General features: G+C 35.3%; 1 protein-coding gene across 15 annotated transcripts in view; it reads right to left on the bottom strand.

Moving 5' to 3' along the window:
• LOC112556344 (kinesin-like protein unc-104) overlaps positions 1–21,403 on the bottom strand; it is a 39,610-nt gene that overhangs the window by 11,618 nt on the left and 6,589 nt on the right. For 6 of the 15 annotated variants that reach the window (XM_025225250.1, XM_025225247.1, XM_025225246.1 and 3 more), the window contains 31 exons: positions 20,236–20,414; positions 19,883–19,994; positions 19,185–19,328; positions 18,273–18,299; positions 16,773–16,851; positions 16,217–16,295; positions 15,835–15,974; positions 15,240–15,490; positions 14,542–14,621; positions 13,614–13,705; positions 13,342–13,482; positions 12,781–12,828; positions 12,385–12,466; positions 11,963–12,035; positions 11,486–11,594; positions 11,143–11,225; positions 10,822–10,890; positions 10,358–10,542; positions 8,528–8,668; positions 6,696–6,833; positions 6,171–6,289; positions 5,807–5,895; positions 5,360–5,495; positions 4,974–5,133; positions 4,261–4,351; positions 3,914–4,032; positions 3,579–3,671; positions 2,797–2,835; positions 2,297–2,335; positions 620–691; positions 133–390 (listed from right to left, as the gene is read on the bottom strand). In XM_025225250.1, the coding sequence (XP_025081035.1) occupies positions 133–390; positions 620–691; positions 2,297–2,335; positions 2,797–2,835; positions 3,579–3,671; positions 3,914–4,032; positions 4,261–4,351; positions 4,974–5,133; positions 5,360–5,495; positions 5,807–5,895; positions 6,171–6,289; positions 6,696–6,833; positions 8,528–8,668; positions 10,358–10,542; positions 10,822–10,890; positions 11,143–11,225; positions 11,486–11,594; positions 11,963–12,035; positions 12,385–12,466; positions 12,781–12,828; positions 13,342–13,482; positions 13,614–13,705; positions 14,542–14,621; positions 15,240–15,490; positions 15,835–15,974; positions 16,217–16,295; positions 16,773–16,851; positions 18,273–18,299; positions 19,185–19,328; positions 19,883–19,994; positions 20,236–20,414 (3,467 nt within the window). Of the gene's footprint in view, positions 1–132; positions 391–619; positions 692–2,296; positions 2,336–2,796; positions 2,836–3,578; positions 3,672–3,913; positions 4,033–4,260; positions 4,352–4,973; positions 5,134–5,359; positions 5,496–5,806; positions 5,896–6,170; positions 6,290–6,695; positions 6,834–8,527; positions 8,669–10,357; positions 10,543–10,821; positions 10,891–11,142; positions 11,226–11,485; positions 11,595–11,962; positions 12,036–12,384; positions 12,467–12,780; positions 12,829–13,341; positions 13,483–13,613; positions 13,706–14,541; positions 14,622–15,239; positions 15,491–15,834; positions 15,975–16,216; positions 16,296–16,772; positions 16,852–18,272; positions 18,300–18,750; positions 18,766–19,184; positions 19,329–19,882; positions 19,995–20,235; positions 20,415–21,403 lie in introns of all 15 variants that reach the window. The other 9 variants (XM_025225254.1, XM_025225253.1, XM_025225252.1 and 6 more) reach the window with 5 other exon arrangements.

The raw sequence follows: 21,403 nt of genomic DNA on the forward strand, positions 1-21,403 counted from the left end.
CTACGTTGCTTAAGAAAATTTGTCAGTTTTAACCCTTTTAGTAACCTTTGATACTTAACAGACTGCTGAGTGATTTGGCATTCAAGGCATAGCATTAAGTCAATTTTTATCAAAACTCAATCTTCTACAGACCTGTCATCATTGGAGTACTGCAGGAAGTGGGCTGGGAAGAGACTGAGAGACAAAACTGTACTTTCAGAGTCAAGATCGTGATACTCTTGGGTGTTACGGATTCGACCCACCACCAGCTCCTTGACATCCTTCCAGCAGAAATCTGAGCGTTTCTCATGCAGCAGGGTGATACGCATGCGGCGCTGGATGCCTTGGTGCAGCATGAAAGTGCCCCGTGTAGGCATGTCACCTGAATGATCCACCACCACTGGAACGTACCTGAGTTGACAAACATAGATGTTTTGAACTATTTACTTGTGCCAGAAATTGTCTATAAACTCTTTACACAAAACTATGAAGCAACACTTTCTTTTCAGATATTAAATCCAGAATAGTTATGATTTCATTTATTATTTATAAATCATGTTAACATGGGAGAAGATCAAGTAAGTTGTACTATCAATAAAGTATCAAAAGCTTCTGTCACACCAAAGCCCAATCCACTTACTCTCCATTATGTGCCAGTTCGCAAATCTCAAACCACACCAGAAGATCACAATGAGAACAAACAGGACTAGAGCTGAAATGCAAAAATACATTTTGTAAATTTCTATATGCATGTTTAAAGAGCTGACATTTATTGAGTTTGACCTGTTATAAGAAAAAAACTTATCTAAAACTTACCTTACTAACCTACTAAAATTAGAACATCAAAATGAAAACTACTGACATGCTAATGTATGTACAAGAAGCATTTTGCAAGGAAGCTTGTTTAAATCTTTCACTTCCTAAACCCATTCTTCTAATCATCTAGCAAAGCAATTTATGTTATTTTAATGTAACATAAGTTTGCTACAAGTATTTGTTTTGAGTATGAAAATTAATGGTTTACAATCTTGTTCACAGCAGAAAATGATGTAGGGTGATAATAGTATATATTATATGTTGCAATAAAATATGTGTAGCTACATTTTTGGATTGCAACCAACACACAGACACTCTCTTCTTTCTTGTGTCTTTTGTTCTCCATATTAACCTTTACATAACATCTCACACATATTAGGGCAGTCAAATAAAACGTAGTGGATGCCGGATAAATATGAACTTGGTGTCCCCTACATTTTGTCTGACTACTCCTCATATAGCACGCAGCACTCAAACCCCCACCCCCCTACAAACACACATGCATGCATATGCACAAGCTCTCTCTTGTCTTAAACTGATGAATCAGACTGAAAGATTAATGCACACAAATGTCTTTGAATATGCATGGCATTCTACATAAGCCAAGCAGACCAAACAAATAAGACATGCAATGTTCTAGCTGTCTCAGTCTACACCCACAACATTCAAGGTTTTGTTGTGTCTATAAATGAGAAACAAATACAACAAGGAGATTTGACCATCATCCACAGGCTTTCTTTAAAAATCATAAATTAATCTAAGTAGATTTACCTCTCTATCACTATATCTAATGGTGCAGCTCTGGTCAAAAGATTAAGGAAAATAATTTTCTTACATATTGATTAGAATTATCTTGCAGGATACAGTTAAACAGCCTTGGTGAGTCCTGCCCTTTCCCTCTTTATGTAAACACAAGACGGCTGAATACTACTTCACGTTCCTAGTCCACCACCATCACCACCCACCCTTTTTCTTCATTTATATGGTATTATGATTATAAAACATGTGGTAACTCTTGCTGCACTGTGGATTTATGAAAAGTCTATTTTAGCATGCATGTTCTGGCTCAAGACATCAGCAGTCAATATCCGGGGGCTTTTCTCTGTGCACCATGTCCACCTGCTTTTGACACCACCTTGATCGCAGTGTCTGTATACCTTGACTGACCTACCTTCAGTCCTAACCAGCAGTAAATAATCTTTGACAAACTTAATGGCAAGAACACAGATTTAGGTATGCAGATGACATATTGCTTGCCAAACATTCTGTCCAACTGCACCTCATGAATACTGATGCAAACCTCAGCTAATTAGTTGTTTAATGGCTACATATTATTAGTATGTTATAAATGTGGATGCAGAATCCTCTATAAACTGGTAGTCTAAATAGAGAAACAAGCAATGGACACTGTTACCTGCATGTTCAGACTATGGAAGCGAGGTGGGCAAAAAGAGCATAACCAATTAAAGAGGGCAAATAAAAGACATAGCAATAACCTCACCACAACTGTCTGAGTTTGGGGCACTCCAGTATCAAAGATCTAAATCAGACCAAACCAACTTATGTTAAGAACATACATAACTTATGATAAGAACACAAGAACCAACAATTCTTTACAATACATACAAAGGCAGCAAGTAATTTGATAAAATTTAGAAAGCCCAGTCTCACTGATGCTGACCTCGTCAACTTTCACCATTCCCAATGCCTTTATTTTCGTACAAAATTAATCTCAGATAATAGATTTATAGAAATGTATAACAATAGAAAATTCTCGACTTGTGCCATAAACTATAAAAATAATGAGAATCTGATAATAAATATACTATCATGTCATCAGTGACTGGTACTTATTATGGAATTTATTTGTTGGGGAAAATAAAGGCTCTATACACTAAATGCTCGGATTGCCTATACTGACATTTCCTCCATGTCTGTTCATATGCCCACATTTATGTTCAAAAGATAATAATCCTTGCTTGCTGCTACCTGGCAACATACCTGTTTTTTCTGGCCTTAGATGATTTCTTGTCATTCTCACTGAAAAGCAACAAAAATGGTGTGCACAACACAAAGTGTTACACAACATCGACTAAAGCATGGGGAGTGATCAACTAAAGCATTGGGAGTGAGAGAATAGAAAATAAAAGTCAAAGCAATAGTTTTAAATTAAATTTTATTTTAACAAATCAACCACAAAAAAAGAAATGGCAAATAATGTGATGAATGACAAAATGAGAATGTGAAAATATCATTGGTTTGAAAAACAAGCTCATTAGTTGTTTTTTTTTAAGTTACTTTTTAATGATGAACCATTTCAAGTATTATTTTTTAAATGTTAATGTTCTTTTATATATTTAAGTCTAAACATAGTAACCAAATCCAATTTTTTTAAATTAATTTTATCCCCCAAAACCTAAAGATCTTGGAAAAAAGACTTCCAGCTGTAAAGCGCTATTAAATTTGATAACAGATCATGTAGATTTAAGAGCCTCCATAAAGCTATACTTTTGCATAAAAAAAACAAAAACCAAACAAAATTATGACTAAGTACAAATGAAATGAGGAAACCAAATTTGCTACATTATCCCCCAACCTCCAATCCACTGTTCAGGGCATATTGATGTGTTCCTGACATGGAAAAGAAAAAAAAAACCCAACAAAAACAAAATACACTGCATCTACTAAGGACAACAACTGAATAACAGGTTTTAAGATCTTACCAGTTTCCATGACAGCATGTGAGATATACAACATCAAACATATCCAAAACGGTAACTAACCTGGGTGCTGTAATAAGCCCATATTTGGGTGATGGCACCGGTTTGGAGACAGGCAAAGAAGATGGAAAACTGCGACGTGGAGGTGGGCGTACACTGTACAGGAAAATTACCAACACTTATCCCAATCTATCCGCTGGTTCAAAATTTTTCACCTCTCGTCACCCATTAAAATAAATTAAATCCCTCATAATCCCTCATTATTTGCATCAGTAAACAATTACCAAGAGGTGAGGATGAGGCAAGCTGTAAGGCCATAGTACTATAATAGATCATCGTTTATGATTTACACAATACTTTACATTCCACACATGCTATCCCAAAGCACTGTAACTTACTAAGGTGTCTCTCTGGCCTGATCATGCAAGGGGTGCTGTTGGTAATGGCCCAATACTTCAAAGACCAGAGGCTGAGTCTTGATGTAGTCAATAAATGACTTCGTCACACATACTGTAAACTGCAAATCCATGAACAGTGCCAAATAAAAGCCAAGAAAATGTATGGAGGTCATTTGTAAAGCATGTGCATGTGCAGACACACGTAGACACATACGCACACATGCACAAGCACAAATTTATTTGCATTCTATTTCATTTCAGGGGCTTCTGTATATAAAATATCTTGATACAAAGATCACTGACTAATCCAAGATATGGACTGGTTGAAATAGAACAGTGCTTCTTACATTTTGCACATGATAAAAACCAAGTGGTGGGCCTTTGCCTGTGTTTTTCAGAGGTTCTGTGGAGAACGCCTCATCATGTCGGTGAAGAAAGCTGCAGAAATAATAACATTGCTATTAATAATAACAATAAATGCATGATAAATGCACATGATCATTCTCATGAAGGAGTATATCCTCAACACTTGATGGACAGCATTCAATGGCATGGATGGATGAAAAGCACTGACAAAGTACTAAAAGATGCACAAGAATAAGGCAAACAACAGTGATGACTGAATATGCACTACATTCAGTGGAAGAGGACCAAAGCAGTTAGTAAATGGACTAGTATGATCTGGATTGCTGTTAGTAGTGCTCATGAAAGATGTTAAAAGGATTCTATGGTGAATAAGTGATGGGTATGAAAGGGGAGAGAGTACCAGCAAATGAGATTTAAAAAAAATGAACATGAAAAAAATGAGTGCTATTTGAACAGCACCTCTCTTTATTTTCTCCTGTGCTTGTTAGCTTAGTATGTTAAGCTTTACAGTGGTGAGACAACATTTCATACCATTTTATTCCTCCAGCCCATACCATTTATAAATTTCTCTACCAAGGCAAAAGTGAGAACCAGGAGGTGACACAGAAATGCAATACAACAGATAAAGGTGACAGAAAACAAGAAAACACTTTGAATGACTGTTTGAAAAAAACCTTTAGAAAGGGAAACATACTTGAACTGACAGAAGATGTCAGCATACTCTGGTGAGATGCAAGATGCCTGAAGAACAGTGACTCGAAACTGGAACTGTGATCCCAGCTGAAGATGTTCAGGTAATTCTTTCACATTAATCTGAGGGCAGTAATCCACTTCTGCTCCCTCATTAACATCTTCTGCAAGATAAAGTGCACATCAAAGACATGTAAGCAAAGATGTATAGATCAGTTAGATGAGTGACAGGGATCAATTCCCCTGGAATTTAGCAACACAATCATGTGCACATTCCCAAACCACTTTGTGCTAACAGAAAAAAAAAGTACATCTCAACAGGTTACCAATCAAACTTCAGTCTTATATAATATGATATGTAATTCAACATTTATAGACCATAATGCTTACCACTTATAAGGATTGAGTTGTCCATTCCCTGACCCTGGCCCTCAACAATACGAAGCTCCTCCTGAGAGGACACTTTGTCTTGGGACTGATCAGCCCTCTTTGTAACTATAGGAACTGTTGAGGCATCCTGTGGGTGCTGTAAATTTACACTAACACATAAGCAAATTGCACATAATGCACATATTCATTCAAAACTCTCTCTGGAAAAAAAACTGCAGCATGGCATTTGAAATACTTCTATTTGTGTTTTCAATTAAGTAATTATTTCCAAAGGCAGAAACTATCATCATTTCAAAGCTGCATGCCTTAGTACACTTGTTCTACCTTTCAAATGGGTAAAAAGATGATCTTTGCTTATTCACAGCAGTCAGTGCTCTCCAGTAAACACCTTTGATGCAGCGTTCCATATGAAAATGTTATAAAAGCGCTAACAAAATGTTCACAAACCTTGATAAAATAGTCTTCATCCTTGAAAGTGATCTTGGCATTTCCTGACTGTTTGATGCCAGTGGAGAAATCAGGAGTGTCTTCCTTCTCTGAACGGTGAATTATAGACATGAGATCACCTGTACACTGTTACCTATCTTTATAAACACTTAACTATGTTTAATCAAATTTTTTATTTTGCTTTTCATGAGGGCATCAAGGGGCAAATGTGAATGAGTCACCACATTATGTCTATTCACACATGCATACAAATAATAAGATACACTTGTAAGTATATTTGCAAAAATGCACATAATTCCATGAACATAAAGCTATGATTATTCCAGGTGTCACAAACAGCACGACTCAGCTAAAGCTGACTTACCTGTGATGGCTTGAACTGCAACTCTTAAATATCCCTTGACATCACCTTTATCATTTACGATTGCCACACGATGGACAAGAGGTACAGGGTAGTAAAGATTACTCAGGTACACAAAAGCCCTGCCATGAGAACATTTCATAATTGTGAATATAAAATATTTGAAAACACTCTGATACTTACACCTTCTACTGAACCTTTCACCAACAGCTCAAAATTAAAGTAATTTCATGCAGAAAACATATTAATGGAAAATCTCTTATCAGTTAAAAATCATTGGAAATATACGTAAAAAAAGAATGTATCCAAAATATGTTATATTAAGTTTTTTGTATTGCCCAGAATAATATACATGTCTCCTCATGTTATCACATTCTGTCTTTTTTCTTACATCTATGTTTAGTCTATTCATACATTATATCTTTTATCTCATGTCTATATAACAGACATAATATCTTTCCAGTGTACTCATACATCTGTTGCCTAGGTAGCCACACAAATTTTAAGACTTGTTATTGAAGAACTCACCTGCCAACAAGCCTGAACCAAGGAAAGCGATCATAAAATGGGTCTCCACCAGTCATAGTGTCAATGGTTGGTTCTGGTGATGTTGGTGATAACTCTGCTTCATTGTGGTACATCTCCCGCATTAGTTCCAGCCTTTGTCTGCCAGAAAATAAGAATGATCAGAGTACTCAAATAAAAAAGAAAATGTGTTTCCTGGTAGATTGGCAATCTCATGTATTACAGCATGAAACTATCCCAAATTTTCAATGCTTTTTTTTAAAAATTTCCTATAGAGGTAATAAAGTTGCTGCATCCATGAAAATAAAAATTACAATTTCAATAAATCACACCAGAGTAAACAGTGACCACTTTATATCAATTTCATTAAGAATAAAATAACTATAATGTTATAATAAGATTACATTGCTTTGTGCATAAACTCAAGGTATTTACACACAAAAGTAGGTAGGAAAGATTACAACAACAAAAAAATGCTCTTGTAATTTTACAGTACACATGATGAGAGCTTAAGGTGTACATTGGTTTACTGTAAATGCATTCCATGAATGCAGTTTCTCTCCCTGCATGTGTGTGTGTGTGAGATTGAGAGACAGATAGAGATGCTTTATATTGTGCAAAGCAAACAAAAGATTTACAATTAAAGCACATAAGCAAAAGGAAGCCTCAGACACTTAAAATGTTGGGAAAAAAGAGTATAACCTGAAAATAGATTTGATTCATTCTTTATCACTGAATTACTGTATTTCTTGGCCACTTAAAAATCATCTATTAACTAGGATACACTAAGATATTGAACTGGCATAGAATTTACTGGTAAGTAATGAATAATCTGTAACTTTACAACTACAAGGGGATGAGATATTAGACAAGCATAAAAGAAAGTTAATGCTGACAAAAGTATACAATAAGATGATCCTTAGGGGTCAGTTATGAGATCTAATTTTCTTTAAACTTGCAAAACAAAAGCACATATGTACAAATATAATGCAACTGAAAACATAGCATTCACATTTGCAGTTTTCTTTAAAATTTGTTTTCAACTGTATAAATATGATTATGCCACTGACAACAAGTAAACCAAAATTTTGAAATAAATTTTGAATAATGATGGCAAAAATTGTTAATAATACTGGATTACTAGTTTAGTCCAACTATAAAGTAAACCATTTACAGAAAAGAACCCTTAACAGTGACTATTAATAATCCTTCACTAATTCAAACACATGCATCAATCAATATGTTTACAGGCCTAGTTATGGTTATAGTTTTTCCACTGTACTTTTTTGTTTTAGTAGTCAATCTGCAACAACAGCTATGTACATGTTACAACTAATGGCATGGTTTCTCCAAAACTTCTGTTGAATCCTAAAGTGCTAGCTACTTATAGTACACAGAAAAGTAAACACTAGAGCTTATTTATGTTTAATTGACAACTGGCAACTATGACCTCTGTACCATGCTTAAAAAAAAAAACCGCTCTCAGTAGGCAGCCTTGTCGGCTGCGTTGGCCCCTTAAAAGAAATACTACAAGAAACTTCCTTAAATATTGGCAAAATAAAAGAACAAATATTCATAAATAGGGATAACTTGCTGTAAGTTACAATTCTAAACTTTATACATGTACTTTAATTTCTGCTAGTTTCTTTTGTTTTCTACTTTTTTGTTTTGTTTTGTTTATGAAAAATAATTACAAATGATGTATAGAAAAAAAACATGAGCTTGAACTGAGAGCATGCTAAAATTTGTGCACAAGAACCAAACATGAAATGAGGCTTGAACCATCCACTGACATAAAATGACACCAGCCTCACAACAGACCAGGGTCAGCTGACCTGGATGGAATGAGGTTTCTGAAATTAAAGACGTTCTGCTGGCCACAGGCGGACAGACAGTGAAAAATGTCCTGTTTCGCCTCAGGTGTGTCCGGGGAGAGATCCTCATTGTACACTGACCGCATGAGTTCCAACCGATGTCTAACAAAGCAGCGTGCAGGATAAAAATAGTATATGTCTTGAGAACCATCTTTTGATCTGTTTTCTTTCAACTAAATGCTCTTCATCAAAAACTTGTTTTTAAAAAAATCAATCCTTAACATCATGAAAGACTATGACATGCTAGTGTGCAAAGTAGTAAATGGTGAAAAAGAACCTAAGAAAAACCTTTAAAATGTGCATTAGGTGCAGATGGATACAGTAATGTGGACACTATATGAAAGATTTTCTGTCTTTGCCCAAAAAACACAATATCATGGGAAAACTAGAATATCCACATATTACGTGCAAACAATTTAGCACAACTGACCAAATATAACTTAAATAAATCAGTTACACACACACAAAATGCCATTTTAATGAAGCTTTTGTGTCAATGGTTAATTAAAAAAAACACCCAAAATGCCTGATTTTGTGTAATGAAACTGCTGATTAAATCAAAAGCAAAATGGGTCACTAGATCAGATTTGATGTCCAGTTATAAGCATGCAATTAAGTTTGATCAACATTAAAAAAAAAAATTAAAAACAAAATCAGTCTTTGTTTTCACCACCAACCATGCCATACTGCAAGTCACTGCAAACACTGGAGCTGAAACCCATGGATGCAGCTGACAAAGGTTGGAACTCATGCTCAGTTGGTTTTGTAAAGACCCAGAAAATGTAAATGGGAATTGTGAATAATGGGAAAAGTTATTATATTTAGAGGAAAAAATGCTGGAAAAAAAGTGTCTGGGGTACAACTCCATTTACTGCTGTCACTATTTTTTTTTAAATCTATACTACACAAAACTGTGAACATTCAAAGGGGTGTAAGTTCCAAACTTTGCCCATGCAGAGCAGCATGACAAATGGACAGCCAGATGGAAAGTAGAGAAGAATGTAAACCATATGACCCCATATTAATAAAAAAGTGCAGAGAAAATGGCTGGAGGGAAGGTGCCAAAAATGAAAGACAGAGCATGCAAAAAATGTATACATGATGAAAATCTTATTATTATGTGGACGAGATGAATAAACATAGATTAGTAAACACAGAAAAATTTGCTATGTTAACAGTATAAATTCTAGAAAAGAATATAATGAAAACTAAAACTGTACTATCATCGCTATGTGTGCTATAACAAGTAGCTGACAAGAATTCTTCAGCGGTAATCTATAGTTATCGCAATCATATGACTGTTGAAACTATATGTCAATGGCTATTCTTCATCTAGTTTAATTCGTCTGCTGATACAGACTTTAAATTTCCAACAAATTATCTTTTAGAAATATAAGACCAAATCTGAGAATTAGATGACCGTGAAGGTGGTGTTTCACAAACAATCATTAAGAAGCTCTATGCTTATAAAAGTCTCATCCTCTAAAGCTCTTCCTATTTCAGTCTTCACTAATTTCATTTGCTAAGCTTATTATCATTAAGATTATAAGGGAAAATTCCAAAACTAAAACTTTGCTCCCTGTTCAACAACAAGGCTGTATAAATAAATAAAAAGACAATCTAAATGGCTGGAGTAGGCAAAGAGTTGGAAAAGGTGAAATACATTTTCTCACATACTGCACAATGGGATGGGAGAGGTGGAGTGAGTATTAGCAAATGAAATTGAACTAAATCTTCCAACAAACTGCACAATGGGAACACTGGCAGGGTTAAGAAAGAAAGTTTAAATACCTCAGCTTCTCCAAGGACCAGTAGTGTGTGGCTCCATTTTTGGTATCCTGAACCTCCACAGCCACGACTGTGCGTGGGAAAGGTCGAGGTTCATCAGTTTGACCCCGGGTGTGGTCAGAGGGCAAGAGATCAGGAGGTAACGGTGAGTACAGAGTATCAGTCAGAAGTACAAACTGGAACTGCACCTGAACAAAGTTAATAAGTGATGTTAAAAGTCTCTGATGACTGAGTCAGCTGCAGAATTATAAATGCATCCACATGCATGATGGTATTTCCGTTTCACTTCAGCACTCATGTGAGTAAAAAACACAAAATCTTCTATAAACGTTAGTTTCAATAGTCTCTTTCAAGCAAATATATACAACCCCATAATGTCCTAAAAGACAATATCTATATCTAAATGCATTCACATATGCATGGTTGCTTATCATTCTCTCATACACATGACATCCACACTTGTTTACCTTTTTGTTCAGTTCCACACTTATAGCATTAGCCTCCTTGAGGAAAATAGCATTTCCCCACAGATCATCCTTTGGGGGAGGAAAAAAAGCAAAGATTATCACTTGTATTTTTTTTTGTAAACTTTACAAAGAGCACTTTGAACAAATGATTCTTTTTGTTACTTTCTTGTCAGCTGAAGATATTTCATATATCTTGTTATACATTCATCTAAGATAATGTACATTAGCACAAGAGATCAGTAAACAATGATGTAAGTTTTCAATGGTATATTCCTTGAAAACTGGAAAAGTGAAGGCCACAAAAAATTGAAGTTTACTGACCCTCAGTGATGTGAACTGATGGTACTTCCACTTTCGGAATCCCCATGAAGCTAGTTCTTTCTCACGATCAGTCCACTTCACCTCTGTGAACAAATGGGACAAACAGCCTGACAATATTTTGAAGATCTGATTCATAGATGCCACCTAGTGACACGATCTAATAAATTTTGCTGATGTGATTATACGTGAACCATGGGTAATGGTGTGAGCCTCCTTGCTGGTGCAACATTCAAGGCTGATAGACTCTGTATGTCATTTACTAAACACAGGACAAAGAGCTACCTCCTAAAATTAACACATTGAGACTTGAGTCAAGAGTCAGTTTCCTAGCACTATTTCCCACCTTCTTCCTCCTCCTCCTCCTCACGCAGGAAGTCTGTGGTAGCCACACTGGAAATCATGGAATGTCGTTCTACCTGCTCCTGCAGGGTCTGGATACGATTTTCATAATCCTGTCAACAGAAAGCTGCCGTAGAAATCCAAGACCTTTAAACCATTTTGAGATAAAGCAGTACTTGACACTCTATTTATTTTGTCCATGAATAACATAAATGTCAGAATGTGTGTAAATATTTTGTGAACTTATATGAATGCTAGTGTTAATGTGTCTGCATGGGTGTGAAAGGATTTATATGTAAGCATGTGACTGGGAGTGTAAAATATTTCTATTTAAAGACCAGCAAAAAATTATTTTTAAATCAAGTGTACACTGCTGCAACTGAAACTGAAAAACATATTCGAACTCACTCACACACTCAGATGTATTTTATGCAAATCCACACCCACCAACCTATAAAATAAGCACAGATGAAATACATACTTGGCGTTGCTGTTCAAACAGCAAGTCAGCTTCCTCCTTTTCTTTACGATATTGTTCTTCAAGATTCATAAGTCTGTTAAAAAGCCAATTACTTTTATCATTAGAAAATCTTACAGACATGACACATCTTTTCTATCAACATTCTGTTATTTTTCTAGTGGTCTTCTATACAAAGGAGCTAAAAATACCTCCCAGCAATGACTAGAAGTGCTAGATGTTCTCTACAAAGAAACATATTCATGGAAATCTGTATAATGGTCACAAATGGAACAAGGAATTAATTTCACTTTAATGGACAGCATTGTTCTACTGATACAGGCACTGAAAAAAGGGATCAACAAACATAATAAAATCTGGAAGAATATCAGACTTAAACAAGAATAATTGACACACAGCAGGAAATAAATTCAAGTGGCTCTGACCTCTGCTCCATCTCCTTCCTCAAGTCAATGCCTTGTTTTTCCAGTAGTTCAAGTTGAGCAAACGTCCAGTCTACAGGCTCCGCTGTTGTTTTAGCAGAATTTAGTGAGATTTTAACTGCCACTTCATTATCAAAACAACTGAACATGAACAGATTTAACAGATGCTGTCTTAGAAAAACAACAGATTTTAGTTTGTCTTCCTTTCAACTTTACGAGACTGGGTCCAATTAGCAATCACTGTCATCATGTGACCTTTGATCACTCTACAACATAATATGTTAACACAATTGTGGTAAAAATTACAAAATAAATCACAAGCATTCCATGAGAAAAAAAAGTGCATATAACAAAAACATTTTAAAAACATCAAAGACAATTACAGAAGGGAAGACTCACAGGAAAGAGTATCTGTTGATTCAATCATCAAGGCTCTGCTCTGACGAGCTGAAAAATACAATTGCACAGTGCAGTAGGAGAATGGGGACAGCATCAGTTGCACTTCATTGAAAGAATCATAGCCTTACTGTCTATCAAAAGTACTTTAAATGTTGATCTTGAGGTCTCCTGACACACAAAAACCCCCTGTTAGTTGCCAGAAAATTGCATACTACTACTCTGCAGTAGAAATCAATGCTTAAAATTTAAATAAACATTAATTGTTGTTGTTGTTGTTGTTGTTGTTGTTCAGACAGCAGGATTTAATAAGAAATAAACCTTTTGGAGAAGCATATCTCAAGTCAACTTCAACATACACAAAAGAAATTAATTTACATTCTTCTTTAATGCAGGGATGAGAACAAAAACAAGAACTAAGACCTTGATTCTGCACAACTCATGTAACTGAACCCCAAATAGCTAAGCCAAAAGCATGGCATAGTCTTTAATGATCTTATTACCAGCTTCATTATGACAACAATGAACAGTTGCAATAAAACTTCCCTTGTATATAAAACTGACCTTGCTGTGGGTGGTTGAATCTGAAGACATGATGTTTGCCAAGGATCACACGTGAGCCTGTCTTTAGGGCTGTGGGCTCTGTCACTTGCCGGCCATTCACATAACACATGGCCCCCTCACACGGTAGTAGCATTACTGTGCCTGATGATGTAAAGAGCAGTAAAAGTGCTGCTACTAAAAGAGACAAATGAAACATTATCTTTGACAACCATCTTCACAGGAACATCAAAGCATAACAGCAATCATTCTGACTTGCATTTTCACAAACTCACCATCAACACTCTCAAAGTAGCAATGTTCCTCAAGGATATGGGTGCCACTCAGTTGGATATCCTGAGGATTTTGGGCATCATGACGGCCAACTCTGTTTTGAGCAGTAGTTATAGAAAGAAAAATGTAATAAGACAGGTCGCATTACAACTACTAAGACTATCAACATCCTCACCATCATCGTCATTACCACTATCACCACATTTTTTTCTCAGTCCTTTTCAGTCATCTTCACTTATATTACAGTAATTATAGGGAAAAAAATGCCCTTACTAAACCCTCTCCAACACATGTTCTTTTTTATTGTAGTGATTTTTATCCACAGTTTTAAATGCTAAATCCAATATCTCAGGAAGAAAAGGCTATTTTTTGCCATTGTTACAGGTCCTCCATCAATCAGATTACCATTTTTGAAAAATTTATAAAAAAGATGCTTTAGCTTATAGTTTTATTGCATGTAGTTCCTTGTGTCCAAATGTTTGGCAAGTTAATAATTTTTCAATCTTCTTGTTGACTTTTTCCATATATGGCTCAACTTGGTTCACTACTAGGTATGGCAGATGTGCAGTACCTAATGTCTGAAGTAGGACAATGGCAGAAGTTCAGGTCTAGAAAAAAAAAAGTACTGATGCATCACTGATGGAAAACCATAAGCTAACCATACTTAGCAGGTGAAACTGTTTTCCCTGTTGCTGAAATTAAGGACAAGAAAAGAATAGTTTTAATCCCTACTATAGCACTTTTTGTACAGTCTTAGTCTTCAACTATTGTCTTGCATCAAGCATTAGGTCCTGGTCTCTAACAATTTTGTAATAGTTGGCCATTCTCAAAATAAATCCTGTTTTCCTTAAATTATTTGCATAGGTATCGTCATGCAGATTTTCATGAATAAAAGCATATAAATAAAAACAACAATGATTAAAAAGTGACCTTGTGGTGCCATCTTTGATATAGTACAGCAGGCACTCTGACATGAGTGGGTCTTCATTAAGATTCACCAAGTGAGCTGTCTGCAGCATGACAAACATATTTGCTTTACTGCTACTGGAGTCACACTTCACAAATATATTTAAATGATTTGGAGCAGCAGAAATCTTATGAAAACTTCTAATTCTATACAGTTTTCTAGTTCAGATAATTAAGATATGCATAAGTATCATAAACACAAGAGAATAGTGTCACAAATATTAAGACACTTTGATGTTTACTTTCCCTCTTACTAAACGACAATGACAATGAAGCACAATATACAATAAGTACAATATTTAGAGGAATAAAACAGCTACAGCCCACTAAATGACAGCTGTAACTTAATCTGAGGGGCAGTCGGTAGGTTACAGGTTAGGGCAATGTAAGGGTTCTAAGCGACGCTATTCCACCATATCTGCACATCATTACAACTATGACGTGGTTCAAATGGTGAAACTACTCCAATCTCCAGCACATCTGTTGTCTCTTATCAGCTCTGCCCTAACCTGTAACCTACCAACCGGCCCTCTACATTATTAATAAATCAAAAATTTTGGAAAACATTATTTGTCACTATATCATGCATAATTAAAATAAGCGGAGCATAATTTTTGACTAACCTAAAAAGAACTGCTTATGAAGCTTATTATGAAGCTTACCCTTTTTGGTGAGAAGACTCCAATGGTACCACCATCTTCACGCAAAGCTACTCCCATTTCTGCTAGCACTGCCTCACGTTCTATTCTAATAGCCTCCGTTCGACGCAGTTTCTCTTCCCAAGACTCATTCAACTCGGCTATCAGCTTTTCACTCTCTTTTAGTCGTTCAATGGCATCTTCTCCTTCGATTGTCACAGATGATTTGCGTGACCGGTTTCGTTCTCTCTCTTCATGTAAGTCTTGCAGATTCACTGGTGACAAAATAATGTTTCAGCTTTGATGCTAAATGATGTGGAAACTACAATGTTGCAAACTAATAAAGACCAGATGAGGCGCTTGGTTATTTTAAGGCCTCTTATAGTACATATAAAACTCAATAATACTCAGCTATTTGTTATGGCCTAAATTATTCCAGACATAATCCAAAGCTCCTTTGACATTTTCCATACCTACTGTAATCTTGACCTTTTTGTGACACCAGTTAACAACTGAGTGGATTTATTTAATCACCTTACAGTCTGAAGATCAAATGGCTTTGGGACTACTATGCAAATCATACATAAACATACATCAGTAGTGTATTGCTGGTACTCACTATCACCTATGTCGATGCCTTCAGCAGCCAGGAGCTCACGCAGTCTGGACACCTCATCCTTCAGTTCACGGATAAGGCGAGCATTAGGATCTTCATTAACAACAGCTTTGCACATGATCTGCTTAGCACGGTCAGCATATCTGCAAATAACACAAAAGCAAACAAACTGAAAAACAGTTAATTACAAAATTTTTATTTCATTGTGCACTACAGATGCCCACTTCTTGCAGTCAATGAATAAATGTGTAATTTTCTATTATTATCTATGAACTCCTTATTTTTGGACTTACATTGTTTAAGGTAAATAATAAGAACACCTTAGTAATGTAGCTGATAAACTATTCAACATTGCCATGGTGATGTCTGTGTACAAGGCACTCACCTTAGGGTGCTGAGTGTTTCATCATAGTTTATATCAGCAGGACTAAGGGCAGCAACCATGGCTGTCTTGGAGTTACCACCTACAATACCAACAAGACAACCTATTTGTTATCATGATATTAATTATTGTTTACGACAGAAATTTACACAAATTTATGCAGCAAAAAAAAAAATGCTAAAAACACAGCCAGTAAACCACCTTTATTCCATTACCATAGATGAGATGAACCTAATCTCAATATATAAACAATTACAATGAAAGGATACAGGGCACATGGAAAACTGTACATGTAGACAGTTATGGAGTGCAACAATTGAAAGGTTGGAGTAAAATTCAAAAATGAAGAGTTACACAGCTGACAATTAAATATTAATCACAAAGATTCTAAACTGAATAAGACTGGAAAAAAATTGTAATGTAAAGAAGGCAAGCATATGTGTGTGATAACTATAAGCATGCTAAAGTTATAGAATTATGCAAAGGTAGAAGATAAGGCCAAAAAGAAAGGTGTAAAGACAGTTTTAGTTTTAAAAGTTAAGAAAAAAATTCCACACACCTAGGTTTTCTCTTAGGAGCCAAGTCAGCACTGAGTCTCTGTATGGGATAAATTCTGCTTTCTTCTTTCTTTTGTGAGCCTGGGTGATAAAAGAATGATTAGAAACATGCTGTAAAATAAAACAGCCTGTACTAAAAAAACTAGAAAATGAAAGCATGTACTGACACAGTATGTTTTCAATGCAAAGAAAGTTTATAATGTGATATAATATTCCTTGTTCATGGATGCTGTTCTAATTTTTTGCTATACAAATAATAAAAAGCCTGGCTACTTAATTATACAATCAGGTCAAGCATCCCCATAAACTGACAACACTAGTTCAAAATTATCAAGTAAAAAATTTCTTTTGGTTTTAATAGCTAATCATTAAAATAATTGTAAAATACTTTTAATAACTAGAATAAAAAGATAATTATAGTAGTCCTGAATACGAAATGTATATGCAATATCCTACAAAGAATGAGAGAATGACACCACTAACATGCTGAAAATTTCAATTTTAAAAAGGAATGCTAGTTATATTCTGGTAAAACAATGGTCAGAAATAATAGTAGTCATTTGAGATAAGCAAGAAACAAATCCAATGAGCTAACACACCGTAAGCACTCAGAAAAAGTAAGGTTAGAAAATAGGAAACAGAAATACAAGCCAACATGCATCATAAAACACAATATCTTGAAGAATAGTTTCATAGCAATATAGTGATGATGGATGATGATGATGGATGAATGATGATGGATGATGATGATGAGGGATGATGAGGGAGGATGGTAGGATGATGATGGAGGAGGAGGATGTATGATGATGGATGATAGGGAGCGCTACTCTGTGGCTTGACCCCGGCTCACAATCGTTCTCTACGTTTTTTTGACGTGTTTGAATTCTACAGGAATTTCGCTTACTCCTAACTGTGTGTTAAATGTCTGTATGAGTATATATGCCTGCCCTTGTGAGCGAAGACAAATTTCTGTCCTGGGTCTCCTCGACAGACAATAAAGTCTGTTTTGATTTTGATTTTGATTTGATTTGATGATGGAGAGAGAGGGAGGGAATGATGATGATGATGATGGTGATGATGATTGATAGATGATGATGATTGATGATGGATGATTGATGATGATGATGATGATGATGATGATGTCAACAAGCATACTTCCACATTTCCTTGCAAAATCTCTAAATAAACAGTGAAGCTCATTTAGTTCATCTGCATACCCTTTGCATTTTGTCTCAAACTGCAATATCTCATTTCCATTCATGCCACCAGCCCCAAAAAGTATCAAATAGAAAAGAACCTAGAAGGTAAAAAATAATGCCCATGCCCTTTGCTGTCTTACTTTATGACAATAAAATTGATTTTTTTCAAACCCACTATATGGTCAAGTTTCAGCAGATAACAGTAAGCACCAAAGCCATAAGCAAGGCATGTAAATTCATCATAAGCAGTATAAGCCTGGCACAGCAAAGTTAATCACATGCTCAAGAAACCAAAAAACCTACCACACCATACAGCTTCTCCTGCTTACACTGAATAAAATTAAACAAAGTCATTAAAAAAAATGACCACAAAACTTAGGGGAAAGCAGCGTAAAATGTTGCATATACAACAGATGCGAATCTATAGATTTTAAAACTATTTTTGATGCCTACTACTTGGAATGATAGTGGCCATAGAAAAACACACAGGACAACTCCATAGAAAAGAAACATTCAATACAAATATTGCATACTCCACCCAACCACTCAATAAAACAAAAGGAAAAAAGATAAAGAACAACACTAAATCTAGAAAATACACTTTCAAAATAACTAGCTTTCATCCAAAGGAAAACAACAAGGCAGGGAAAGTATACAATACCAGCTATACAGAGCTGCTAAATTTGAGTAAATAAAGAAATAAGGAACACATAATCAAGACACTACTGTCATTGTCAACACAACACCAACAACTTATGCCCATGTTGGACATAGCTCTTACTCTGGTCTCTGCGCTCTGGAAGCCAGGATATAGAAAGATTTTACTTCACATGTATTGTTGAGTGAGCAGACAAATTTCTACTAATAAAGATATATTTTAATTTAAAACTAATATATATGTAAATGAATAAAAAAAATTATAGTCCTTTACAAACATATTTTAAGAAGCACACATATACAGATACACATGTATAAATGGACATATATAAATGCACATGCACGCATACACACTCTCTCTCTCTCACATGAATATAGGCCAATGGCTTCATAATAAAGATATAGTAAAGATTTAGTTTCCCTCTCACACATACATGAGCATGTGCATGCATTTTTAAGTAGCCTACTTTGTTCCTTTAATCTAAGCATTTTAATTTTAAATATAATGGATAATACCTCTTCACAAAAAACACACATACACAAAACAACAACACTTACAACTTCAGCAAGTGCGGAGATAACTTTGCCCAGTGTTGTGAGAGATTTGTTGATATTGGCACCCTCCTTCAACCTGGTGCCTTTAGCACCTGTGGAATCTGCTCGCTCACTTCCAGCTAAATCCACCAAGCTAATTTTGCTCACCTGTGCAACAATGGATAAGTTTTTAGGAGGGTATTAAGCACATTTAAGTCATCAGCATCTAGCAAAAAGAGAAAAACTCTTCAAAGTCACTAAACATTTTCATGGACTGCATTCAAGAATCCTTCAAAGAGTTTATATAATTACTGCATTTTTACTACATTCATTTATCTGATTTTCTGATTTAAGTAGATTTTGTATTTTTTTGTTTTTTGTTTTTGCACAAAGAATAGTTCATTGCCATATAAATGAAAAAAAGGTGAGGGTGAAACTAGCCAGTTCACAACAAAATTGGATACAGTTTAGCAACACATTTGGTATGTGTCATAACACATAAACATTACATTTACTGGACTTGCACTTTGGTGTTATATTAAATTCAATAAATTTTATGCCCCAAACAAATATTTATCATGGGATGTAACCCCACAAAAGTTAAGTTTCACATTTCTAACCTAAGTAGCTTATTTTAATCAGTGCAAATGGCAAATTACGATGAAGAGGAAAAAAGACAGATAAAAACTTCGTGTAATAAAAATTTTCAAGCAAGCAATTACCTTTTCTCCAGCCATCTTTGTGTCAAGATCAAATTTCTTTTGTGTAAAAATAATAGTGAAGACTGCATGTGAGCGACTGCTTGTCTCATTCATGTTTGTGGCTGCAACTGTCCTGTTAAGTAAAAAGTTTAAGTGCAATAAATTACACGTATAAGCACTTAGCCATAATTTTACTGACGATAACTTAAACGCACACACCTGGGTAAACCTTGTAAAATTTTAGTGTGAGTGAGTGTGTTGTGTGCATGTATGTGCAAATGAGTGAGAAATAAACCTGTGCAGCTCATTAATAATCACAACCCATTCTACAAACTCTAAAAAGATCTTTCTTCCATACGATAAGCTCTGCTAACCTAGCCTTGTTTCCTTCATCAATGAGATTGTTTATGTCATTAAATGACTGCACAGCCAACTTGGAAAGGTCCTCAACGTAAGGTCCCAGGAGAGGGTGCTCCCTCACACGAAGGCTGTTCTTGTTACTTGGGTTTAGCAAGTCACGAACACGTTCACAGTAGATCTCCATATAGCTCACCTGCCCATCAACAAAATGCAAACAATGGCAAACTCATACTCCATTAACCATCTCATTTCGAAAAATTAAAATTGTATGCATTATCCATGAATAAAAACTCACTTGACTGGTTTTGATGATCAACACAAGTCTTTGTCATCAGTCTGCTGTACAGTTACACACACAGCATTACCTTCCTATCACCAAACTGTCAAGTGTCACTTTTGTACCACTGTAAAAAGTATCCATAGATAAAACACAAGCTCTGTTGTAAGCACTGAGCAATGACCATCACAGTAAACATTATCAATATGCCACATAAGCAGACATTGTGCAAAATAACAGTGACAACTAATTCAAATGAACTTACATGAATGTTTTATTTACATGTTAATATTTTGAGCATAACGCTATAAAGTAATAGTTTAAAGTTACTTCCCTTCAGTGGGATCACACCATCCCTAACAGTAAATCTTTTGCTGTTATCAATGTTAAAGGACATACAGCTATAGATGTCTATGCTCATACAAACCCACCAGTTTAATTTCTTTTCTTGCTGAAGTATTATTTGCAACTTACAAGCACAATCAGCAACAATTAAAGACCTGACCTTACATTCAAGGTAAATGCAAAAATCAGATGACAAATATTGGATATGAGCAAAGGGTGAAATAGCTTAGTACTCATGAGCTTGTCCCTAATTTGTAAGGTACTGTATCAAGCATTATGATATCCCATTGCAGATGAGGCAAATACCAGTTTATTTTGGGACACACAAAGTATCCACTAAAATATTTAACATACAATAATTTTAATTTATGTTTAATATATAGTATAACATTTAATTATGTGTTAATTCAATTTGACATCTTTCAAAGTCTGAAAATGGTAATCTTTGAAATGCACACAAGACCAATTTTAACTAAATTCTGCAGTCTTTTCCCAAGTCTAGTGTTTGCAACATAATCGGGTGCTATTTTTAGTCTCACAGCACAGCCCCAGCAAGAATT

The sequence above is a fragment of the Pomacea canaliculata genome, linkage group LG2 (genome assembly GCF_003073045.1).
Source record: "Pomacea canaliculata isolate SZHN2017 linkage group LG2, ASM307304v1, whole genome shotgun sequence".
NCBI classification, from domain to species: Eukaryota; Metazoa; Mollusca; class Gastropoda; order Architaenioglossa; family Ampullariidae; genus Pomacea; species Pomacea canaliculata.